At 37.8% G+C, this 21,306-nt stretch overlaps 1 protein-coding gene across 1 annotated transcript in view; it reads right to left on the reverse strand.

The window, feature by feature from the left end:
- LOC131429956 (tyrosine-protein kinase Dnt) overlaps positions 1–21,075 on the reverse strand; it is a 291,002-nt gene extending 269,927 nt beyond the window's left edge. Inside the window, exon 1 of the mRNA XM_058594500.1 lies at positions 20,351–21,075. Within this exon, the coding sequence (XP_058450483.1) occupies positions 20,351–20,456 (106 nt within the window). The 5' untranslated portion in view covers positions 20,457–21,075. The remainder of the gene's footprint in view (positions 1–20,350) is intronic.
- Positions 21,076–21,306: the final 231 nt, after the last annotated feature.

Below are 21,306 nucleotides of genomic sequence, written 5' to 3' on the forward strand. Positions count from 1 at the left end.
AATTTTCTCAAAGATTACTGAACCGATTTTAACAAACTTAAGCACGTTTGAAAGTGTTAATCAAGCTCAAAGATCAAACGGCTGTGACTTGTGGTTCCGGAGATATAAATGGTATAAGTAACGTAGCCGACAAAACGCACCTTTTTCCGTGCTCAATTAAGACTCGTTAGGAAGATATTACTGGGGCATTGATAAAGTTTGAAGTTCAAATGGCTTTGATTTCTGGTTCTAGAGATATAACTGTATAAGCGACGTAACCGACAAAACGTGTTGTTTTCTACGCACTCAATTTTCTCGAGGATGGTTGCACCAATTTTAATAAGCTTAGACTTGTTTGAAAGTGACTCTTAAGCCATTGATCAAGTTTGAAGATCAAACAACTGTCACTTCTGTTTCCGAAGATATAAGTGGCATAACCGACAAAACTCGTTGTTTTTCCTCTAAATTTTCTCAGAGACGGCTGAACCGATTTTAACAAACTTCAGCTCGTTTTAAAGTTGCTGTTGGGCTATTGATTAGGTTTGAAGATCAAATGGCCCTAACTTTTGGTTCTGGAGATGTGTTGACATAAGTGACGTAACCGATAAAACGCAATGTTTAATTACCGCTCAACTTTCTCAGAGACAGCTGAACCGATTTCAACAAACTTAGCCTCGTTTGGAAGTTACTATTAAGCTAATGATCGAGCTCGAAGATCAAATAGCTGTGACTTTTAATTCCGGAGATATAATGGTATAAGTGACGTAACCGATAAAACGCATTTTTTTCTCCACGCTCAATCTTCTCGAAGATGGCTGAACCGATTTAAACAAACTTAAGCTTGTTTGAAAAATACTATTGGGACATTGATAAAGTTTGAGGATCAAATGGCTGTGATTTTGGGTTCTGGAGACATAATTGCATAAGTGACGTAACCGACAAAACGTGTTATTTTCCACGCGCTAACTTTTCTCGAATTAGAACCGATTTTTAGAAACTTGGGTTCGTTTGAAAGTGGCTATTAAGACATTGATCAAGTTTGAAGATCAAACGATTGTCACTCTTGTTTCCGAAGATATAATGGTATAAGTGACGTAACCGACAAAACGCGTTGTTTTTGTCGTGAATACGACTTACTTTGCTACTCATTCGTGAAAATCTCTTGCTGTACTTAACCCAATAACAAATTTTTTCTACAAACTATCGGAAATATGATCAGGAAACCAGGTATAAATCGTGAAACGCTCAGACCGTGCTCTCATTTGGACTTCGGTCGTCGGGAGGATTAGTCGCAAGTAATGAGAACAGACTTTTTGTATGGTACAAAACCTCAAACGCTCAGGCCGTGATCTCATTTGAACTGTTTCAGAATTTAGTTCCAGACTTCAGAACTGAATTCTGCAACTAGATATCATAGCTTAATTCAGTTTCGGAATTCAAATTGAGAATTCAGTTTAATTAATATTAATATATTTTAGAATATATTCCCAAAGAACTATACTATTTCTACTATGTAAATCTGTAGTGCCTGTTGGTTCAGGCCCAGAGCTCAGTTCTAGTCTTTAGAATTCAGTTCCGTATTGCATCAATTTCGGGACGTTCGAAGAGCCAGTGTTCCTTCAAAGAAGAACGATTGCATCATCCTGCTGCTGGTCGTTTGCATTGGAGCAAAATACAAAGAAAAGGGGACAACGACGGGGAACATTATGCAGAATCTGCCGTTCTATTGGCTCCAAATGTTATCCAAAGAGCTATGAATTTGCGTCTTTGCAAATCGGAGATAAAAACCATCAGTTTAGAGCAAATCTAGAATAATTTTATTAGCTTTGAGCAGTTTCCGCAGTGCGAAATTCGCACCAAACGAGTGCGAATAAAGCATTTGAGATTTGACTGCTTCGCGTAAGTAACACGGAACAAATAAGAGTAAAAAATCACAACATACAGAATTTTGATTTCGATTATTTCATTTCGGGTTGGCATATTTCAGTGAAAGATATTATGAAAATGCTGCATCCATTTCTGACATTCAGAAGGACCAGTTTCTGGCATTCCTTTTGAATGTCAGAAATAGATACAGCATTTTGATAGTTTCTTTTACTGAAATATGCAAATCCGAAATCAAAATTCTGTATGTTGCTATTTATTTACTCTCATTTGTTACGTGTTATTTAATTGTGTGGTAGAAAATATTTGACGTCAATAAGTCAAGCATTTGTATCATCACGGTTTAGGAACCGAAGCAGTAAAAGTTGCGAAATTCACACATGTATTGTTTTTATTCGTATTCACGTCCTCCAGTTATGTCTGTAACATCATTCACCCGCCTTTTTTTCTCAATTTTTTCAGAGGCTGTGAACTAATTTTAACAAATTTAGGCTTGTTTTAAAGCTCTTGTTAAGTCATTGATCAAACTCTAAGATCAAAAGACTGTGATTTCTGTTTCCGTAGATATAATGGTATAAGTGACGTAACCGCCATAAACGCGTTGGTTTTTTTTTTTTGCTCAATTTTCTGAGAGATGACTGAATCGGTTTTAACAAAATTAGGCCCGTTTGAAAGCTAATATTGGGCCGTTAAACAGGTTTGAAATTCAAATGGCTGTCACTTACGATTCCGGCGATATAATCGCATAAATGATGTAGACGTCAAAACTCGTTACCACACAATTTTACATGTATTTGGACTAACCGATATCAATAAATTTAGGCTCGTTCGTGATTAAGGGATTAAGAGCTGTGGGTCGATTTCGAAAATCGTATGGCGGACGAGTTGAATGTCGGAGATATAATTGTACAAGTGACGTGAACGTCATTTTTTTTTCTATCCGCCATATTGTTGCAGATATTGACCTAAGATCACATTCAAATGTATTATTGCTGATACACTTGGTTTGACAAATGTAACTTTGACGCTGAAGCATGCTTTTGTAAACTACCCGAATCAATCTGAATAAATTGGTGTCGAAAATGAAAATGAGAATGATCCCCAATAAGTTCGAAATTATCTCAAAAAAAGTCAAAAAATATTTTAATGAGACTGTCTATGGCAGAGAAAGGCATTATCACACCACTAGGTGGATTAAGAATAGGATTTTATTCAAGTATAGATTACAACCATGACAAAATCATCAAAACATTTGTCTTCATTTTAATTATCATATACTTTATCGACGGCCGAATGAATAAATCTAGAAGAAATATGCAAACTATTTTGTTACTAAAATCAGCAGCCAGACACTAATTCGACTCAATATATTGCGACGCATCCATGGCTAACGGTCGCATCAAAAACAAACTCGAGCATCAATTTCTCCTTCAGAATTACCCTCACAGAGCGGAACATCTGCCGCGGCTTTGTACTAATAACAGGCCAAAGATATCCATCCATCTTTTCTTCCTCACTCCCCAGCTACCCAGACCTAGCCAGGAACCGTTTTCCGGGACTTGGCTACTAAACGTAGGAGAAAAAATAATGCCAAACGCAGAAAAAATCCACATAATCACCTAATCATTTAACGCCATCGAAGCACTTGAGAATGATCCATTTGACAGTACCAGTCATAAACATTTCAACTCGCAAGACGCTTGACTGGCTGCCAAGCCCCGCCAGTGCCTTGGGAGCGCAACGCTCCACAAACAAAACGAGCAGCGAGCAGCCAATCATCGTCGTCAACGGACAAGACGACGTAAGCATCAGTGCTCAGTTCTCTGTGTATGGTGGTGAGTAGGAAAAACCATAATTCCTCTGGTGCGGGACGACGCGGCCGTTTGAAAGTAAAATGTGGTGCATTTCGAATGAATTAGTATGATTGATATATTTATGAGCACAGCGCAGATTCGATGACCATTGGATGTCGATCAAGGCAAGAGGGAAAACAATAAAGAAGACTTGGTAAGCCCTCGAAACGCGTATCTCAAAGCTTTCGGGAAGCTGTGTGGGATTGATGATGCGTTGCGACCTCTCGGAACCCACCGCAATCTGGACCGGTCCGGTCGGGTTTCGAAATGTCTGCATTCATCATAGGCGTTTTGACGTCGGGAGTCCATTGTTTCCGACACTGTCGGCTTAAATAGTTTGATGCCGTTCGTTAGTCATACATGTTTTCAGTTTTGTTTCATTTTTGTTGCGCTTGCCTTTTGGAAATTTTAAAACAGAAAGAAAAAGCTTCAATCTGTTGGTTAGTTAGTTCATTCGAAGCGGCTAGACACCAAGCAAAATGTAAATCGAAGGAAGCTAACGGAACAGAGTTATTATGTAATTTTTGGTGGCACTTTTCTAAAATGCTTGAGACGTCGCTCTTTGCCCTATAAGGCAAGCACTATTAAAAATTCTTATTCTGAAATGAATGTTTTGGTTTTATCGGGTAATTTGAATTTCTCACGTTCGTAGTTAGTGATAAACTTCCTTCAAAAATTTATATTTTCGAAACGGTTTGCGAAGCTAATATTCTGATTGCCAAACTTGCGAAGTATATCAATCGATTGGAGTCTAAGCTGAAATTTTGCAAAACCGCTTCATTGAGTGTCCTCCTCAAGATCGGAAACTGATTTCGAACGTATTGAGGACAGTTAGTGTAAACTCAGAACATTCGGTTAGTGACAATTTCATAAAGTATAATTTGAACCGTCCAGAAAACCCGATTATGCAAAAGATATTGTTCTTATCATTTCTGCCAGCAACCAGCGAACTCACTGAAATAACAACATAACATACATTTGGGGGTTTTTGTTTACAAAGTAGCTAATTTGTTCTAAAAGCATATATTTGTAATCATTTTCTTCACGTTTCGCCTTCGACACATCAATGCTTTAAGTGTGAGGTGCTCTAAAAATGGTTGTATTGGGAGTACAAATTAATTCGATCCGTTTTTTTTAGGTAAAAAATTTTAATTTATTCCAAAATAAAAATAATATAACATTAATCAACGTATCATCCATCGCTTGTTACTACTTTTTCCCACCTTTCAGGCAATTTTCGATTTCCATCTCGAAAAATCGTCTGCATTTGTCGGAACAACCAGTAATCAGAAGGAGCAATGTCAGGAGAATACGGCGAGTGTGACAAAAGTGTCCCGCTTGAACGTTTCCAAATATTTTTTCACAACTTTTGCGACATGAGACCGAGCGTTGTGATGCAGGAGAATAACTTCATCATGTCTTTGCTTCTATTTCGGCACGGCATATTTCGTAATGCACGGCTCAAACGCATCAATTGCAGCTATTGCCCTCGTAGCGAGGCATCTAATTTGGCATTTCAAATGCATTTCTGGAAAATTTACAATACTAAGCGAGTCCAAAATCAGAAATCGATTTTGAAGCGAATACGTCTTATTTTACTATGGAGTGCCATTTAAACATAAGCTTATTGGGAAAATGATACGTTTTTGATCATGAATGTCTCTTATTGTAAGGGAGAGTGTTCGGTTACCGGCACCCTTTTATTTTAAGCTTATAACTTCTGACTTCGTGCACATCATGCGGACATCTATACATCAATGGAAAGCTAAAGTCCCTAGCTAATAACTGATTAAGAAACTAAGTTGATTTATTTAATTGTGAAAATTTTATTATCAATTTAGTGAAGTGATAAATTTTGGCCATTTCAAAAAAGGTGTTCGATTACCGGCACCCCAAGAAATTTCGGAAAAATATAAGTAAAGAATCCAATTATTCAAAGGGAAACCGGAATTTATTCTTTTCGGAGGCGTTTTGGACAAAAGTTTTCATTACCTGATGGCGACTTCGCCTTGTCTCTCTTGGCCGATGATTTGGATGGTGCCTTTGGTGTTGATTTGGCCGGTTCCACGTTTTTTTCTTAGCCGGAGAATTTACTGTATGAGCAGCCAGATGTTTGGCCATAACTTTGGCTTGCTCTATCTCGACAGCAGCCTGCATATCACTGACAAGTTTTCACGATTTGTCGAAAAAACTGGGGTGCCGGTAACCGAAATCGGTAAACATTTTGAAAATGACAAAACAAATTTTTGATTGCAAAAATTTTGATAGCAACCGGTATTAAACCACGAAATAGATCGATAAATATTCAATCCACTCACCTTTCCGATTGATGCTCTTCAATTTATGATACTAGAATAAAAGTCAGAAAAACTTTTGTGTTGATTTTCATGCAATTGAAATTGGTTTTGAATGCAGTAAAAAGTACAAGCGTCTGTTTGCTTCGGTATTCTGCACAAAAAGAACGTGCTGCTATTACACATACATGACATTTGTCGAAATGACGCTATCTGCTTTCTGCCAAAAGTTACGGTGGGGTGCCGACAACGGAACACTGCCGGCTACCGAACACCTTCCCCTTTTCTCAGTAGATTATGACATAATTTCCGGTAGTTTGGAATAACCATACGTAAGTTTTCTAAAGTGTTTAGAATCAATGAGCATTAATGAGAAATACTCACGAAGCGTGCATATCGTTTTAGTGGTCCAATAAATTTCAATTTTCGAATTCAGTTTCTGAGTTCAAATCCAGGATTAAAACTCCGTCCAGAATTAAGTTGCGAACTTCACTTAAAATAATCAGTTTCAAAGTTCCGGTTCAGAATTAAATTTCAGAACTCAGTCCCAAAATGTAGGTTCTGAATTCAGCACAAGAAGCCAAGTCCAGAATCCAGAATTCAGAATTTAGGCCCAGTTCGGTTTCAGAATCCAGGTTCAGAACTCAGCTCTTGAATTCTGGATCATGTCTGATATTCAACAACAGAACTCAGCTCTAGATATCCAGATCCAGAATTTAGGTTCGAAAGTCAGTTCCAGAACTCATTTCTAGTTATAAAACAAGACCAAAAGTGTTTCAATGAGACTATATCAATGACAAAAACGGTATTATCACATCACTTGGGAGACAAAGAATAGGTTATGCCTTTCTCATATAAAAAAGCTATGCAATCACTGTGAAAACCGATTTTTTAACCGCGGCCTGGTGGATCGAATGTCATATACCAATCGACTCAGCTCGACGAACTAAGCTAATATCTGTTTGTGTGTGTGTATGTGTGTGTATGTATGTGTGTTTGTTACAAAAATGTGCACTCGATTTTCTCAGAGATGGCTGTACCAATTTTCACAAACTTAGATTCAAATGAAAAGTATCTTGGTCTAATAAGTTGCAGTTGAGTTTTACCCAGATCGGACTTCCGGTTCGGGAGTAACGAGGTAAATTGTGCAAAAAACTGTAGAAAAAGTGCATCCGATTTTCTCAGAGACAGCTCAACCGATTTTCTTCAACTAAGATTCAAATTAAAGGCTTTACAGTCCCATAGGTTGCTATTGAATTTCATCTGGATCCGACTTCCGATTCGAGAGTTGCGGGATAAAATGTGCATGTTGCTCGAGCCATTGATGTGGAACAAGCAAAAAAAAATTTCTAATGATCTACAATCAAACAGTTCAATCAATCGTCACACTTTTGAATCCGCAATTGCACGAGAGTCTGCACCAACACCGAACATTGTTTGTTTTATAGCCAACGAAATTACACCAATATCCCAAATGTATGCAATTATATCTTTGTACATACTTGCGATACGATTTTAATATTTAAGCTTCTCTTCGCCAAGCTTGTTTTCAAGTTTTGTATGCAAGAAGTTATTTTTATAGCGTTAAATTTCTCTACCATTCTGCGATTTCGGTTGAAGCGATAAAATTTTTCTCATTATCAATCAAGTTCATCTTATATAAATTAGAAATTAATCTTAAGCACTCAAAATTTACCCTGGGGTAGTTGTCAATTTCTCAGGCGAAACGACATAACATGGAATTTCATCCGAGCTTGTATGACACAAGATCAGAGCATACCAAATAAAACTTCAAATCGTTTTATGGCACTTTTTGTCTTGTTGTCTACCAATAACCAATTCGCGTGCTTCCAACAGCTTCGCTTTTGCATCGATTGACAAATCAGAGCGATGCTTTCCCTTTGATATATCGCTTACTTCTTCAAAACCGTCGTCTATGGCAGAGAAATCCGATATACCGGAGATTTTTAGCAGACAAAATAGGACACTGCTCGCTACTAATCAAAATTATTTATAATTGAAAATACGTGGCTTGATACATTCAAATCGAATCTTAGAATACTTAGATACAAAATATACTGAGCTGTAAGTGTTTAAAACCTAACCACATTTCTACGTGTATTTTTCCTTGAGTTTCTGTTTTGCACCCTTCTATAGAAAATAAAGATGTGTTCCAAATCAAAACTTGCAATCCAATTTCTCAGAGATCGCTCATGCAATTTTCACAAGCGTAGGTTCCTATTAAAAGTCCTATAACTTCCGGTTGAGGAGTTACAAACTGAGAGGTATAAAACTATCATTTTTAGGGGCGTGTTTTGCCTTTTGATTTCGGAACTAGAGTACGATAAGTGGAAAATTTTGAATTACATGTGTTTTTTTCATATACGATGGCATAGACAAGTACAAATCCCACAAAACTTACTGATAAATTTTTCTAGAGAACTTATTAATTTGAGAGCATATAAACTTGATTCGGCTCTAATAGATTCCTATTTCCTGTTTCGAAAGGTAGTACCAAAGATTGTGAAGAAAAACTCTAAAAGTAGAACTCACTTCGATTTCTCAGCGAAGCTTGAACCGAATTTCACAAATCTTGACTTAAATTGAAGCTCATATTGTCTCAAAAACTGTTGTGAAACTTCATACGGATCTAACTTCCGGTTCCGCAATTACAGTGCGATGAGTTTCAAAGCTTTCAAACCATCATATAAAATGACGATACAAAACCAGTACGCATCGGTACGAGCTGGCACGGAAGAAGAAAACACATCTCGCCTTTACAAACAATGCACACAGCAGATTTTATTCAATTTCGAACACGTTATAAAGAAAACGAAAGCCAATACCTAAGCTGATTACTTATTCACTTTCCTCAGATATAGCGTGATCGATTTTCACAAACTTAGGTTCTAATTGACCTTCAATTATGAATTCATAGCAAGCTTTAGAATTTCCCCCGAATACAACTTTCGGTTACGAAATTTGAGGGTGAAGAGTGTAAAAAAATGTATAGCGTCACTTCAACCGCGATGACAAAAACGTAAAAAAAATATCTAAACTGGGCTCGACTATTCCAACCGTTAGTCATTGTTAGTAGACGGCCTATCAAACTAATTCCGGTTGTCCTGGTTCCCGATTTCCGATTCTGGAAGCATCGAAAATAGTGTTTAAATCGTCTTAAAAAAGAACGAAAGGATCCTTTTAGATATCACTATGAAATTCATAGTGGAATCTAAACGGAACCTTTCATTCTTTTGTCGTGAATACGACTTACTTTACTATTGGACGCCTTTTCAAAATTTACCCTCTGAGGGAGTGATAAGTTTTTGATCGTGAATATATCATGCTGTATCTAACGTATCAACATCATTATTACTACATGCCATCTGAAATATGATCATAAATTTATGATAACATTTTCAGTTGTATGACATAATCATAAATTATTCAAAACTAATGTTTTCTGAAATGTTTGGTATCAACTAGTATCAAAGAAGAAAACTTTAAGCGTGTTTGCCTTTCTCGTACCCGAGCCGACGGTTTTGATGTAGTAAGAAACATTTCATTTCTGCGTTACCTACTGGAGAGGTATAAAAGGTTAACACTTGATATATTTCGTTCATTCTTTCTGTGCAGACCATGTTCGATGTACGCACTATTGTGTCTGACTGGCGTTTTAGAGTGACTAAAACAAGATTCAGAGTGGCGAAATGGTAGCGCGTATGCACGGAATGCATAAGAACGCAGGTTCGAGTCCTGTCTCTGAGCGTATCTTTTTCCAAAAATTCATCTTTTCTGTTAGTTTTTCATTCATTTAGCTTCTCCAATATATGTTTTCGCTCAGTCATTGCAAAAACTGAACTTAGTTATGGCGGCTTTACGTCAAACAACTGAAATTAATAAATCGATAATTTTCTCTAAAAGTCATTGGAGACGATGAGCAATGTGTGATAGAATTTTCAGTAGCATGAGGTAACCACAAATAATTCTAATTCGAATTGCATTTTCCTAAATATTTCATAAGTGAATAAGCTAACAAATTGATACTTCATTCATTCTAGCCTGCGTAGTTGACAGTTCTAGAGCTGGAGTTGAAGTTCTGGATTTCAGATTAAGAATCCAAGAGCAGATTCTTGTTCATTTCCACAATCCAGATCTTAACTTTAGTTCCTCGTCGAGCATCTAAGGCCAGAATCGTGTTCCAGAATTCTGAAACTGTAGCTGAAACCGAATTTTGGAACTTGATTCTACGCCTGTGTTCTGGAACTGAGATCATAGTCTCGATTCTAGTCCTGGGCTCTCGATCTAAATTTCAGAAATGACTTCTGGACTTAGATCTAAATTTTGAAACTGACTTCTGGAACTGAAGATGCATATCAATTCAGCGGAATTCAGTTTCAAAGTTTTTGTCCGGAGTTCAGAATTCAGTATCAGTAGTTTCAGAATCCTGACACTGAGTTCTGAACCTGAGGTTCTGGAACTGCAGACCGAAATCTAGGAGTATAATTCAGATTCAAAATTCAATTGTATTTCCAGAATTTAGTTCAAAAATACACTGCAGAATCCATGTGCAGAATTCAGTTCAGAGCATTAGAATTTGGTTCAAGAAATCAGTTTTACAATCTAGAAGGATGAATGAAATCAGGAAATAGAATCCAGTCACGTAGCAAGAGGGGGGAAGGGGGGGGGGGGGGGGGTGGCAGGAATGAATCCCGTAAAGCATTCTGATAGTTTATTTTAATAAATTATGCAAATCCGAAATGAAATAATCGAAATTAAAATTCTGTATGCGGCTATTTTTATAGCCGTTAGGACCGCCCATTAGTGAAGAAGCTACAAACGAAATCACGTAAAAAGAAACCTCTTAACAAAAATTGGATCAGTTTGGATTCTATCGCCGCTGCGAGCAGATGTATTGTGTGTCGTTTGCAATCCGACAAGCGCGATTACGCCACAGCTGTCAGTTGTTTGCATTGGTGAAAAAACAACGAAAAGAGGACAACGCATCACACAAAATCAGCCGTTCTAATGGTTCTAAAAGTTGTCTAAAGAACTATTGAAATTTCTAGCTCGCAAATCGAAGGAAAATATCCTCAGTTTAGTGCAAACCTAGAACAGTTTGATTAAATTTTTTGCACTTTTCTCTGTGTGAATGGAACTCAAAGTAATCGAGATCAAGTGAAGCTTTCTTTGTTTTTGCGAAAAATGTGGAAAAGGGGAATGCTTGCATAATTCATACATTTGTTCAACTAATTGATATTCGGAAGTGTTAAGGAACATGTCAGTTGTTTTCGTATTCACGACATCCAGTTATGTCTCTGACATTATCCACCCGCCTTTTTTAGGACGGTTTTGTTTCATTCCACTAACCACTCGAAAACTATACTTTGAATATTTAAATACTTCAAAATGAAACGCAGACTATTCTCTTAGAGCTTTTAGTAAGAGGTGTTATAATCCCAAATAAAATTCCTGAATCTCATCTGGATCCGACTTCCGGTTTCGGAACTACTGGGTTAAGCGTTAAAAATTTTATACCGCTTTAGGTAGCAACGAAGCAACAGAGGGAAAATTTCTTTTCAATTCGGTTCAAAACTGTTCCAATTTGTAGGTCATATTAATTGCTGGTGATACGAACCAACTTCGGCTATTCCGGTCCTCGAAATCATGTTTCGGAAGTATTGAAAATAGTGGTCAATAACAGGATGGACTTACTTTTGTTCTAGATATCCAAATCGATTTTCATAAACTTATAAATTTAAAAAAAGGCGGTTCATACAAAATCCTTGAATTCGTTGTGGATAATAATAAAGGTATGAGTAATATGAGAAAGGCATAATTGCACCACTAGGTTGATTAAAACAGTTTTTTTGAATTCGGTACTAGAAACCAAGTGCAGAATTCGGGTTCAGAATTCAGATCCAGAATCCTGATCTTGATTTCGATTCAGGAATCAGATTCAAAATCCTATGTTCAATTAATTATCGATTCATCCCTTAGTGAAATCCCAGCATGTATTTTCTAATATACTTTCAATTCTAGATCCTGTTTGCCACAGCAACAGTCAGTTTAATACTGCTGCAAAGTTCAAGCAAGACAAAATCGCTTTCCATTTCCGATTCGAGAGTAGAGCTGCATTTGAAGAAATAATCTTTCACTTGTCTTCCCCTTGTACCTTGAATCCCTCCCTGATTCCTACGCACTCGGTGAGAGCGACCGACTACTAGTCGAATTTTCTTCGACAGCTCATAAACACGGCACTTTCCAATTTGATAGACGCACGTCTTGCGCCACTCGTCGACTTCAACCGAACAACAACCGAAGACACGATGAATTTACGTACAGTGCGCACATGAACAGTAACAACAACAACAACAACAGCAACACCGGCTACAAACTTCCAGTGAAACGCTAAAAACAACACCCCGGCTGCGGTCGTAACATAAACATAAGAGGCGATGATGGAAACAATAATCGTTTCAACTGGGGCTCGGAGTCTCGGAGTGACGAGATCGTCGTCGTCGTCTTCCCCAGTAAGCGGAGACTTCGATTGGGGTCTGGAGTAGCTTCGACGAAATTGATGGCGCGTAGGGCCAAACAAATAAGCAATGAGCACTTGAAAAAATTTATACAGCCGATAAAATTTTTTACCCTTTATTTCCTTAATGTAGCCTCTCCGGAGCTCACGAGATGAAACGGGTTGGGTTTGGTGACGGGTTTAGCTCGGGAAGCGACGCAAAGCGGTGGTAATGGACTCGGGTTTTTTTTTCTTCGAACATTTGTAGCCAATTTCGGGAGAAAGCATCCCATCGGTAGTCTGACGGACAGGGTGAATATGATCCGCGGCCCATTCACGCCCGAAACGAGTTATGGATGGATGTGTTTTCACGTGTTTTCATGACAATGATGGTGACGGCGGCGACGACGACGACGGGAAACCACTTCAAGCCAGCCAATGTGTCGCGCTGTGAGTGTTTTAGTTTGACTCGGTTGATGGGCACATTTGCTGCCATTATTTACACAGTGATGAAGAAATTATCAAAATTTGTGCACCACTTGAGGAAACAAATAATTTATTACATCGGCCCGGTCGGGTTTCAGTTTCAGGGAGCGGTGGGAACGAATCCGCGCTGACAAAAAGCGACATTGGTGGGTGACGAGTGATGTCAACCAGATCAGACCGATCGATGATTTGTCATTTGGAGAAAACAGATAAAAACGACCTTCAAATTTTTGGTCGGTTTCGAAACGGACCAGGACTGTACCAGATGCGTAACTTTTTAACCTTCGAGGAATGTGGCTGCTTGACATTGAAGCCTGCCGAGGAATCCGATGAATTGCAAACTTTTAATCAATGCAGTCGGATCGCAATAAATCACCGGACCAGTGTTTTCACATTTCGGCGGAATTTCGTTAATTCACGAAAGCTATTCGCACCGAATGAATTTTAATTCGATACATCGTTCGGCTCTGATTACAAACTGGCATAATAATGTTAAATGAAAAAAAAAAAAAACCACCGCATCTCTCATTCCACCAATTCCGTGCGATTTTCCGTGTTTGTTTAACCGGGTTGACATTCCGGAAAGTAATAACAACAACAACAAACAACAACAAGCAGTCGCTAATTTATTGCTCCTGTTTCTGCCATTACCAGTTTGAGTTGTGATGCTGTTAACGTTATTTTCATGTTTCGCTTGTCGCGATGATGGGATTCTTCCCCGAATTCATAAATTGCATTCCGATCGAGCATGTCGTGACACTGAAATCGAATGGGAGTTTTGATCCTGTGCACTGCGCTGCATTTTAGGCTTCCCATGAGAAGCGAGTTGTTGTTTTTTTTGTTGTTGTTGTTCTTTTGCGAGACATTTGCCACATGTCGCCCCGGGTGCTGTGCTGGGAAGTTGATCATTTTTCGAAAATGCTTCGAATTAGTGAATTCAGTTCATTACATGCTACCGATATTTTATTCGTTCGTAGAAGAGAAAAAAGAGCCGGAAAAGTAATTGAAGCCTTCGAACGCATCGTTGAGCAATCGGGTTTATGACCGCCACCATACTCGCAGTTTCCACCAACCAACCAACCAACAGCAGCATTTTGGTCGTACGCAACAGGCGTGAAAAGCCGATGATAGCTAAGGTTTTCGGGACTCCATGTGAACGGGGTCGCTGCCGTAGGCGTGGGTGAGTCGTGTCTTGACTGTTTGTTTAGGTCGAACCAAAAGTAATAGACAGAAAAAGCCAACAAAAGAGAAGGGAGAAAAAAAACTCTACTCCACTGTTTTTACGATCTTCACAATGCAACCAAAACAATTAAATGCCATAAAATTTTTATTTATGAGCTAAATATAAAATTTTAATGTTGCTCGCTCTGAACTTCTCAGTTCGACTGGAAGAGAGTGCGTTCGAATGTACGCGCACATGGCGGATCGGGTGGCACTGTCTGCTCGTCCAAAACTGCGTTTCAAATTTTTAGTTCTTTTTTGGAACACAGTTGCACATTTAATCAAAGAACATTTAGTTGCGGTATTTCTTTCACTTTTTTATGGTTGGCAAAACAATGCGGATTTTGGGTAACTTCCGAAATTATCGTGGAATAATCTAAGTCAATAGTTATAAACGAAAGCTATGAATAAAGCGTAAAATGCGGGGTTTGGAGTTTTAGTTTGGGTTGCCACAGTCAGCTCCATTGCTCGTGTGATTTTCAGTCTACTTTTTCGGTCTAGATAGTAGCTATTATCTTTCTCCAGTGTTGGTGATTGCCGAAAATTTGACAGAAGCTGCTATATTGCTATCTATATTGTATACAACATTTTCAATCCGGTAGAAGATGTTACAAGAACTCGAGTCTCTCGATGCATGAACCGCGAGAGAATTTTTCAACATTTCTTCGCTCCACTTCATACTCTGAGTATTTCACGGCCCTTAAAAAAATTGACAGTCTGATAATGATCGTTGTTGTGTGGAATTTCCCAAGAGAGAATCGCAAGTTGACAATTATCGCAGAAAATCGAATCGATGATTCAACTTGATGATTCTCATACTAGGTTGCAATATTTCAAAAACCTTGTGTGGAGCATTCACAGACATTTTCATACACACAACTTATACAAAGATTTTATGCACATAGTTAGAGTAAGCGGCAATAATAAAATGATTCTATCGCAATTATCAACTGCCTGTATAGAATCGGATCGCGAAACGAGAATAAGCGACCGTTTGTTGCTTCAGAGAGGATCTCCACAGCAGCGTGCTAACCTTTGATTCTCAGAAATGTCATCGAGAGAAATTCGCTCTCGCACTGGTGTCTATTCTATGTTAAATACCATGCCGGGTTTTTGTTGTTGCGATGATATCCGTCTCTCTTCGATGGCACTGATTCAATCGTGTGAAGAGTTGATGGGAGCGTTCTTTGATACGATAAAATCCTTGTCTTTCTCTGCTGATCCTGTAGCTTAGAGGCTGTGTGGAATCCGGCGGCAAAAAATGTAAAAAGTGTTTCGTAAATAGCGTTAACTTTACGTCTGCTTAGCGGTTCAAATTGAACTGTTTAAATTTTTGCAGTAAGCAGTTCAATTTGAACTGCTCTGCACTGACGAGTAAAAGACGAAACGTAAATATTAATGAAATCGGTTATGTGCTCAATACACTAAAACGGCTTTTAGCCAAACCGCCAAATAAAAAAAGTAGCCAAGAGTAGATCCACTGGGTTCCTCTTTCCATGTCGTAAGAGGCCACAATTGCAGGAATTTCTCTTCTCTTACTTTCAGTTACCAGAACTTTTTGCCTTTCTTATATAGAAAAGCTATGATATCACTGTGAAAATCGACTTTTGAACCGGAACCCCGAGGGCCGTGTGTCACCTACCATTCGACTCAGTTCGTATACATTATAAAACCTGTTTTAATCCACCTAGCGGTGTAATGATGAGTTCCTCATATTGCTCATATTCCCAAAATAGAATATTTTTGCTACCAACATATAGTGCCTGCACGAAAGAAATATTACATAGTTTATTCAAAGGATATTGTTCATTTCTACATCGTTTTGTATATAAACACGCTGTTTAAATTATCAGTGTAGTCCATATTTCGGAATTGAAAATCTGATCATGAGTTCTATCGTTCTGCGATAATTGTCAACTTGCGATTCTCTCTTGGTAAATTCCAGACAGCACCTATCATTATCAGACTTTAATTTTGTTAAGGGCCGTGAAATACTCAGAGTATGAAGTGGAGCGAAGAAATGTAGACAAATTCTCTCATGGTTCATGCATTGAGAGACTCGAGTTCTTGTAACATCTTCTACCGGATTGAAAATGTTGTATACAATGATAATATATATCGAGCAGCTTCTGAAAAATTATCGGCAATCACCAACACTGATTCTATGAGTTCGTAATATTTATTTGAATTTTAGTTTGCAAAAATCGATTCTGCACCCTGAATCAAACGGAGTTGAACATTTAAAAAATCTTACAAATAATGCAAATTGCATCTAATGTCCTATTTTGTAGCAACCGTATCCAAACCTTCAGTTCACAAAAGCAGTCAATTATAACATCGAAATATAGTACGAAGTAGCACACATTGGAATATCATTCTTAGTGCCGTCTTCCTATATCAAAAACTAATACAATTCGTAACATTATTTCTAGACAAACAATCCATAAGAAATATTCTTTACTATCCTGATGTTTAGCTGGAGCAGTTCCTAGGCATAATTGAGCTACTCGCTGCTTTCTAGAAGCCTGAGATCTTCGGCGTTTCTCTTCTATATGTCTTACTACGACAACCATTGCGCAGAATTTTTATCTTTTATATCGATGTAGTTCTACAGTAGCAGATATTTTGTTCTCTTCCTCAGAAATCGTTCTGATTGGCTGTTGCTGGCATGAGTCAAATCAGACAGGTTTTTCAATAGTGTACACTCAATGTTCTTGCAATACATGTTTAAGTTAAAAAAAATCGAATATATTGCTAGTAAGATGATATAAATCATTCTACAAATCACTGAGCTATGAGCTCTTAAATTATGACTGAAAATCTACCGTCGGCTCAGGTATGAGAAAGGCAAACAAGCAATATGAGTTAAACTTAAATTATTAAGATTTAAATTGGTTTAAATTCAGCCACAAGTGGTGACTTTTGAGCCCTATTATATACAGTGGCGTACCGAGGAAGTTTGGCGCCCGGGGCAAAATAAGAGATTTGTCGCTCCCATTGTTGGTGTAGTGAGCAAAAAAAACAAAGCTGAATTCCATCTCCGCCCCCAAACAAAGGCCCCCCCCCCCCTCCCCCCCCTTGATACGCCACTGATTATATACATGATTTGGTTCTTACTATTAAGGACTCATTTGCTTGCGCAGTTCTGTGATTTTTGTCTAGGGAAAATTGTAAACCTACTTGTATTGAGTAATGGGGAAAAGGAATTTATATACTAACTTACTAACTAATACAATCTGAATCTAATTTTGTGAAAATCGGTCCAGCTCAGTCGCCTATTTGTTTCTTTTGGGACGTCAGAAAAGACATTGCGCTTCGGTGCAATATAAAAAACTGTTTCGCAAATAGCGTTAACTTTACGTCTGCTTTGCGGTTCAAATTGAACTATCTAAATTTTTCACACAAAGCAGTTCAATTTGAACTGCTCTGCACTGACGAGTCGAAGACGAAATGTAAAGAATAAAGACTGAATTTCACTTTAATTCTCGTTCGTAGCAAACATTTTAAATTTCAAGCCAAATTTTGATCTAAAATTATCAAAAGATTACTTAAAAACTTATTATTACTTAACTTAAATTTCACTTTTTTATTTTTTTAAATAGTTCAAATTTTCAAGAATAAAAATGAAAACATGTACCTCCCTCTGTCCACAAAACTTGAAAACAGCTAAAAATTTATACAATTATCGTTTTCAAACACAAAATCCAACTTTTTTGTCTTCATTTTTTTTTTGAAAAATACAAGCATTTTTACAGAACATGTTCATAAATTTGAAAAAATCGGTTAAGTCTTTCAAATGTTATGATGATTTTATATGGGCATGGTTGATAAATTCATGACTTAAATCTTCAAAATATTTAACTCAAAAATAAAAAATTTAACCTCGTTACTTTTTATGTTTCGCCTTCGGCTCATGAGTGCGTCAGCAGCTTATATTGAACTGCTAACGCAACCTAATGGTTCAACTTAAGCCACTGAGCAGACGTGAAGTTATATTTTTCAATTGAAACACAAATTTCATCCGTGAGAATTGAAACGGGAGCTAATAGTTATAATAAATATAGTTAGTTATGATAAATTCAAAAAAAGACTTGTCTAAAGAGGTAAAAACAGTCACAATAAAAATGCTCCTTTAGAGTTTCAATATTGAAAAATCATCATGAAACGCACGCGAAATTTCTCAAATCGAAAATGGGATATTTCAAAACTACCATTTAAAAAATTAGAGATGATCATTTCTGCATCGTATTGTACCCTCAATCAGCCAACTAAAACAATCAATTCAAATATTTTGATTTGGATTAGTTTCCTATAAACGCCACCATGTCTCGAGGCTATGTTTACAATTCACAAAGTCAGGAAATATGATCTTCACTTATTGCCCAAAAAACATGAGAAGCCCTTTTAAGAGCCGCATTATTTACAAAGTAATTAGTAACTAACTTTAACTAACTACGTTCTTCATTTGATATAGATATCACCATATTTTCTAACTGCTTTTAGCACGATATAGAAATTATTTACACATTCAAAATTTGTTACTATTAGATATTTAGTTAAGTTCAGCGAAACATGTTTGATTTTCAAATCCAAGGTGTTTAAACAAACTCATCTGACATCGAGTGACATCAAACTGACGAACGTAGTAACTGAACAAAGGGCAATAATTTTTCCACAATATGTATTCCATAGAACACCCAGAAAGCCCAAAACACTCACAGCAGTAAGTAAATCCGCCTTTTCATGGAATTGTAAAAAACAAATTACCCGCGCAAAATGAAGGTATATACGAGTTCTCCTGAGCAAAGAGCTGTGAAGAACTTTTCACTGTGAACCAACAATATTGTGATTTAAGCCTCTTACCCGTCGGATCGATCCTTTCTTCCTTTAATAGGCCCAAAGCGACAAAAAAAAACAAACTTATTCACCTTTCTCTCGGACTGGCCATTCCATCGAATGGGAAAGGGTGATTATTACCTGCTTTTGTCACCTCGGCTTCTCCATATCAAAACACACAACTGCGGACTAAAAATAGTAGGAGCAAGAGGATGAAAGGTAAGACTTTTTACCTATTTCCACCCTGATTATTTCGAAACACAAAAATTTATTATCCTCGCTAAAGTTTTCCGTCCGTTCGCTATCAATGGAAAGCAACAGGACCGAAAACGATTTAAAGTAAATATTTAACCTGTCGATAAGGGAAATCGTCCCTCTGGGACCTTTCGGTTGGAATGGAAGAATAAGACGCAGTAGGAAGCTATGGTCTTTTAATTGATTTATAGCACCGTTCTCGGATTGTGGGTCCTCGGGTCATCGAAGATGGGTTTTAGGTGCTCTCAGGTATAAAAAATAAACGAGAATTTGGGCTAACGTTTGTGGAAACATGAAAACGTACAACCGTAGGATTAGAATAAATGTTGTCGGATCATCGCTCCTTCAGAATTAATTGCATATCCGCTAGGAAAGCAAATATATTTGCCATCCTAAGTACATAGATGGAAATCTTCGTACGAGGAAACATATGCAGCGTATTTGAGTTCAATCAATCACAAGTATGTACAAACAGAAGACCGAAAATTTGAGTTTAATTGCAGTTTAGTGACAGGAAATCGTTCAGAAATAGATTTTTTTTGATACTTACTGTGTCATGTACAGAACAGTATAACAGTATAGAAAATCTACATCCATAGCGAACAATTTAAATGATTTGAACCAAAATTGTTACAGTCAATCGACATAAATGGGAACGAATAGATTCTTTCACATTTCATTAAACCCCGAATGAATTAAAATGGAAACCAACAATACGATTAGCACGATTTCTCAGAGTATTTATTCAGGTGCAACACTTTTAACCACACAGCCATCCATCACGTTCGGAGCTGTACCACAATCCGAGGTAGACACAAAACAGGAGAAACAGCGAGAAGATGAAAAACATCGCCTACTAAAAGTAAGGTTATGTACCGGTAACAAAAATATAAACAAAACATCTTGTAACACTGCTTTGATTTGTGAACCCATCTCCGCTCGATTCTGCTAACTGCTAACGAATCGAACCGAAATTGTCTCTATTTTTGGGTGCAATCCAACAGTTTTGCCTCATTCCTACATACCTAGTAATCGCATGACTTCGAGCTGGTTCAAATACAGATTCAGATGCGCTTTTCCGCCGGCCGCTAACACCAGGAATAATCCAATGTAAACACATAAATTCGTCATTTTGACGTTGGTAGTTACTTGTTTAACTCTTCTCTTTTTTTCGATTTTCCGGGTTTTATTTTTAAAATCGTCGATCGTCACTCGCTGAAATCCACACTCTGAGGGGAAATAGTTGCCGAGGTCACAATGTATTCCCAGCTGATTGCGGTTCTTTTACCGTGCAATCACATACAGACGCGAGCACTGCACTTGGCAGGCAATCAACTGACGGTTTATCGCACTGTTATCAACTTTTCATAATCAAAATATTTACACCGGCTTTCGCACGTCTACACTAATTCATCGCACATGATTGGAGTTGTTGTTTGACACTTGCACACGAATCGAACGCGAGTTGCCCGTTAAATACACCGATCTCTTTCGTTCGCTTTCTCACTCACTCGTTCCGATCGGTGATCGTAATCGTGAACATTTACTGAATTATTTTTATCTTAAAACCAACCATCAACTGCATTGCCGCACACCGTTATGACAGGTCGTTCTCATTACGTTGAAACTGTCGATTGAATTTATCGAATAATATGCCACTGCAATTCCTTACACGACTCAAAATACACGATCAACAAACGCGAACGCAAAACACTACTCCCAGAAACTAAGGACACCCGAACCGAACGAAGTTCTCTACGAGACTGAGCGCGCGGCAAGATGGTAGCTAGCCGCTCCAATGCGATGAAATAACGAACTCGCAACGAATGCAGTTGAGTTCGTCAGCGTGTGTGTGTGTGGGTGCGTATGCATTCGGCTTTTGCTTCGTGTTGTTTTGTTTTGGAGGCTCGTTCGGTAACGTCGTGTTTGTTTATTATGCTGGCAGTTCGATGTTTGGATTTTTTGTATTATTGTCAGTTCG

Source organism: Malaya genurostris, chromosome 2 (genome assembly GCF_030247185.1).
Source record: "Malaya genurostris strain Urasoe2022 chromosome 2, Malgen_1.1, whole genome shotgun sequence".
Lineage (NCBI taxonomy): Eukaryota > Metazoa > Arthropoda > Insecta > Diptera > Culicidae > Malaya > Malaya genurostris.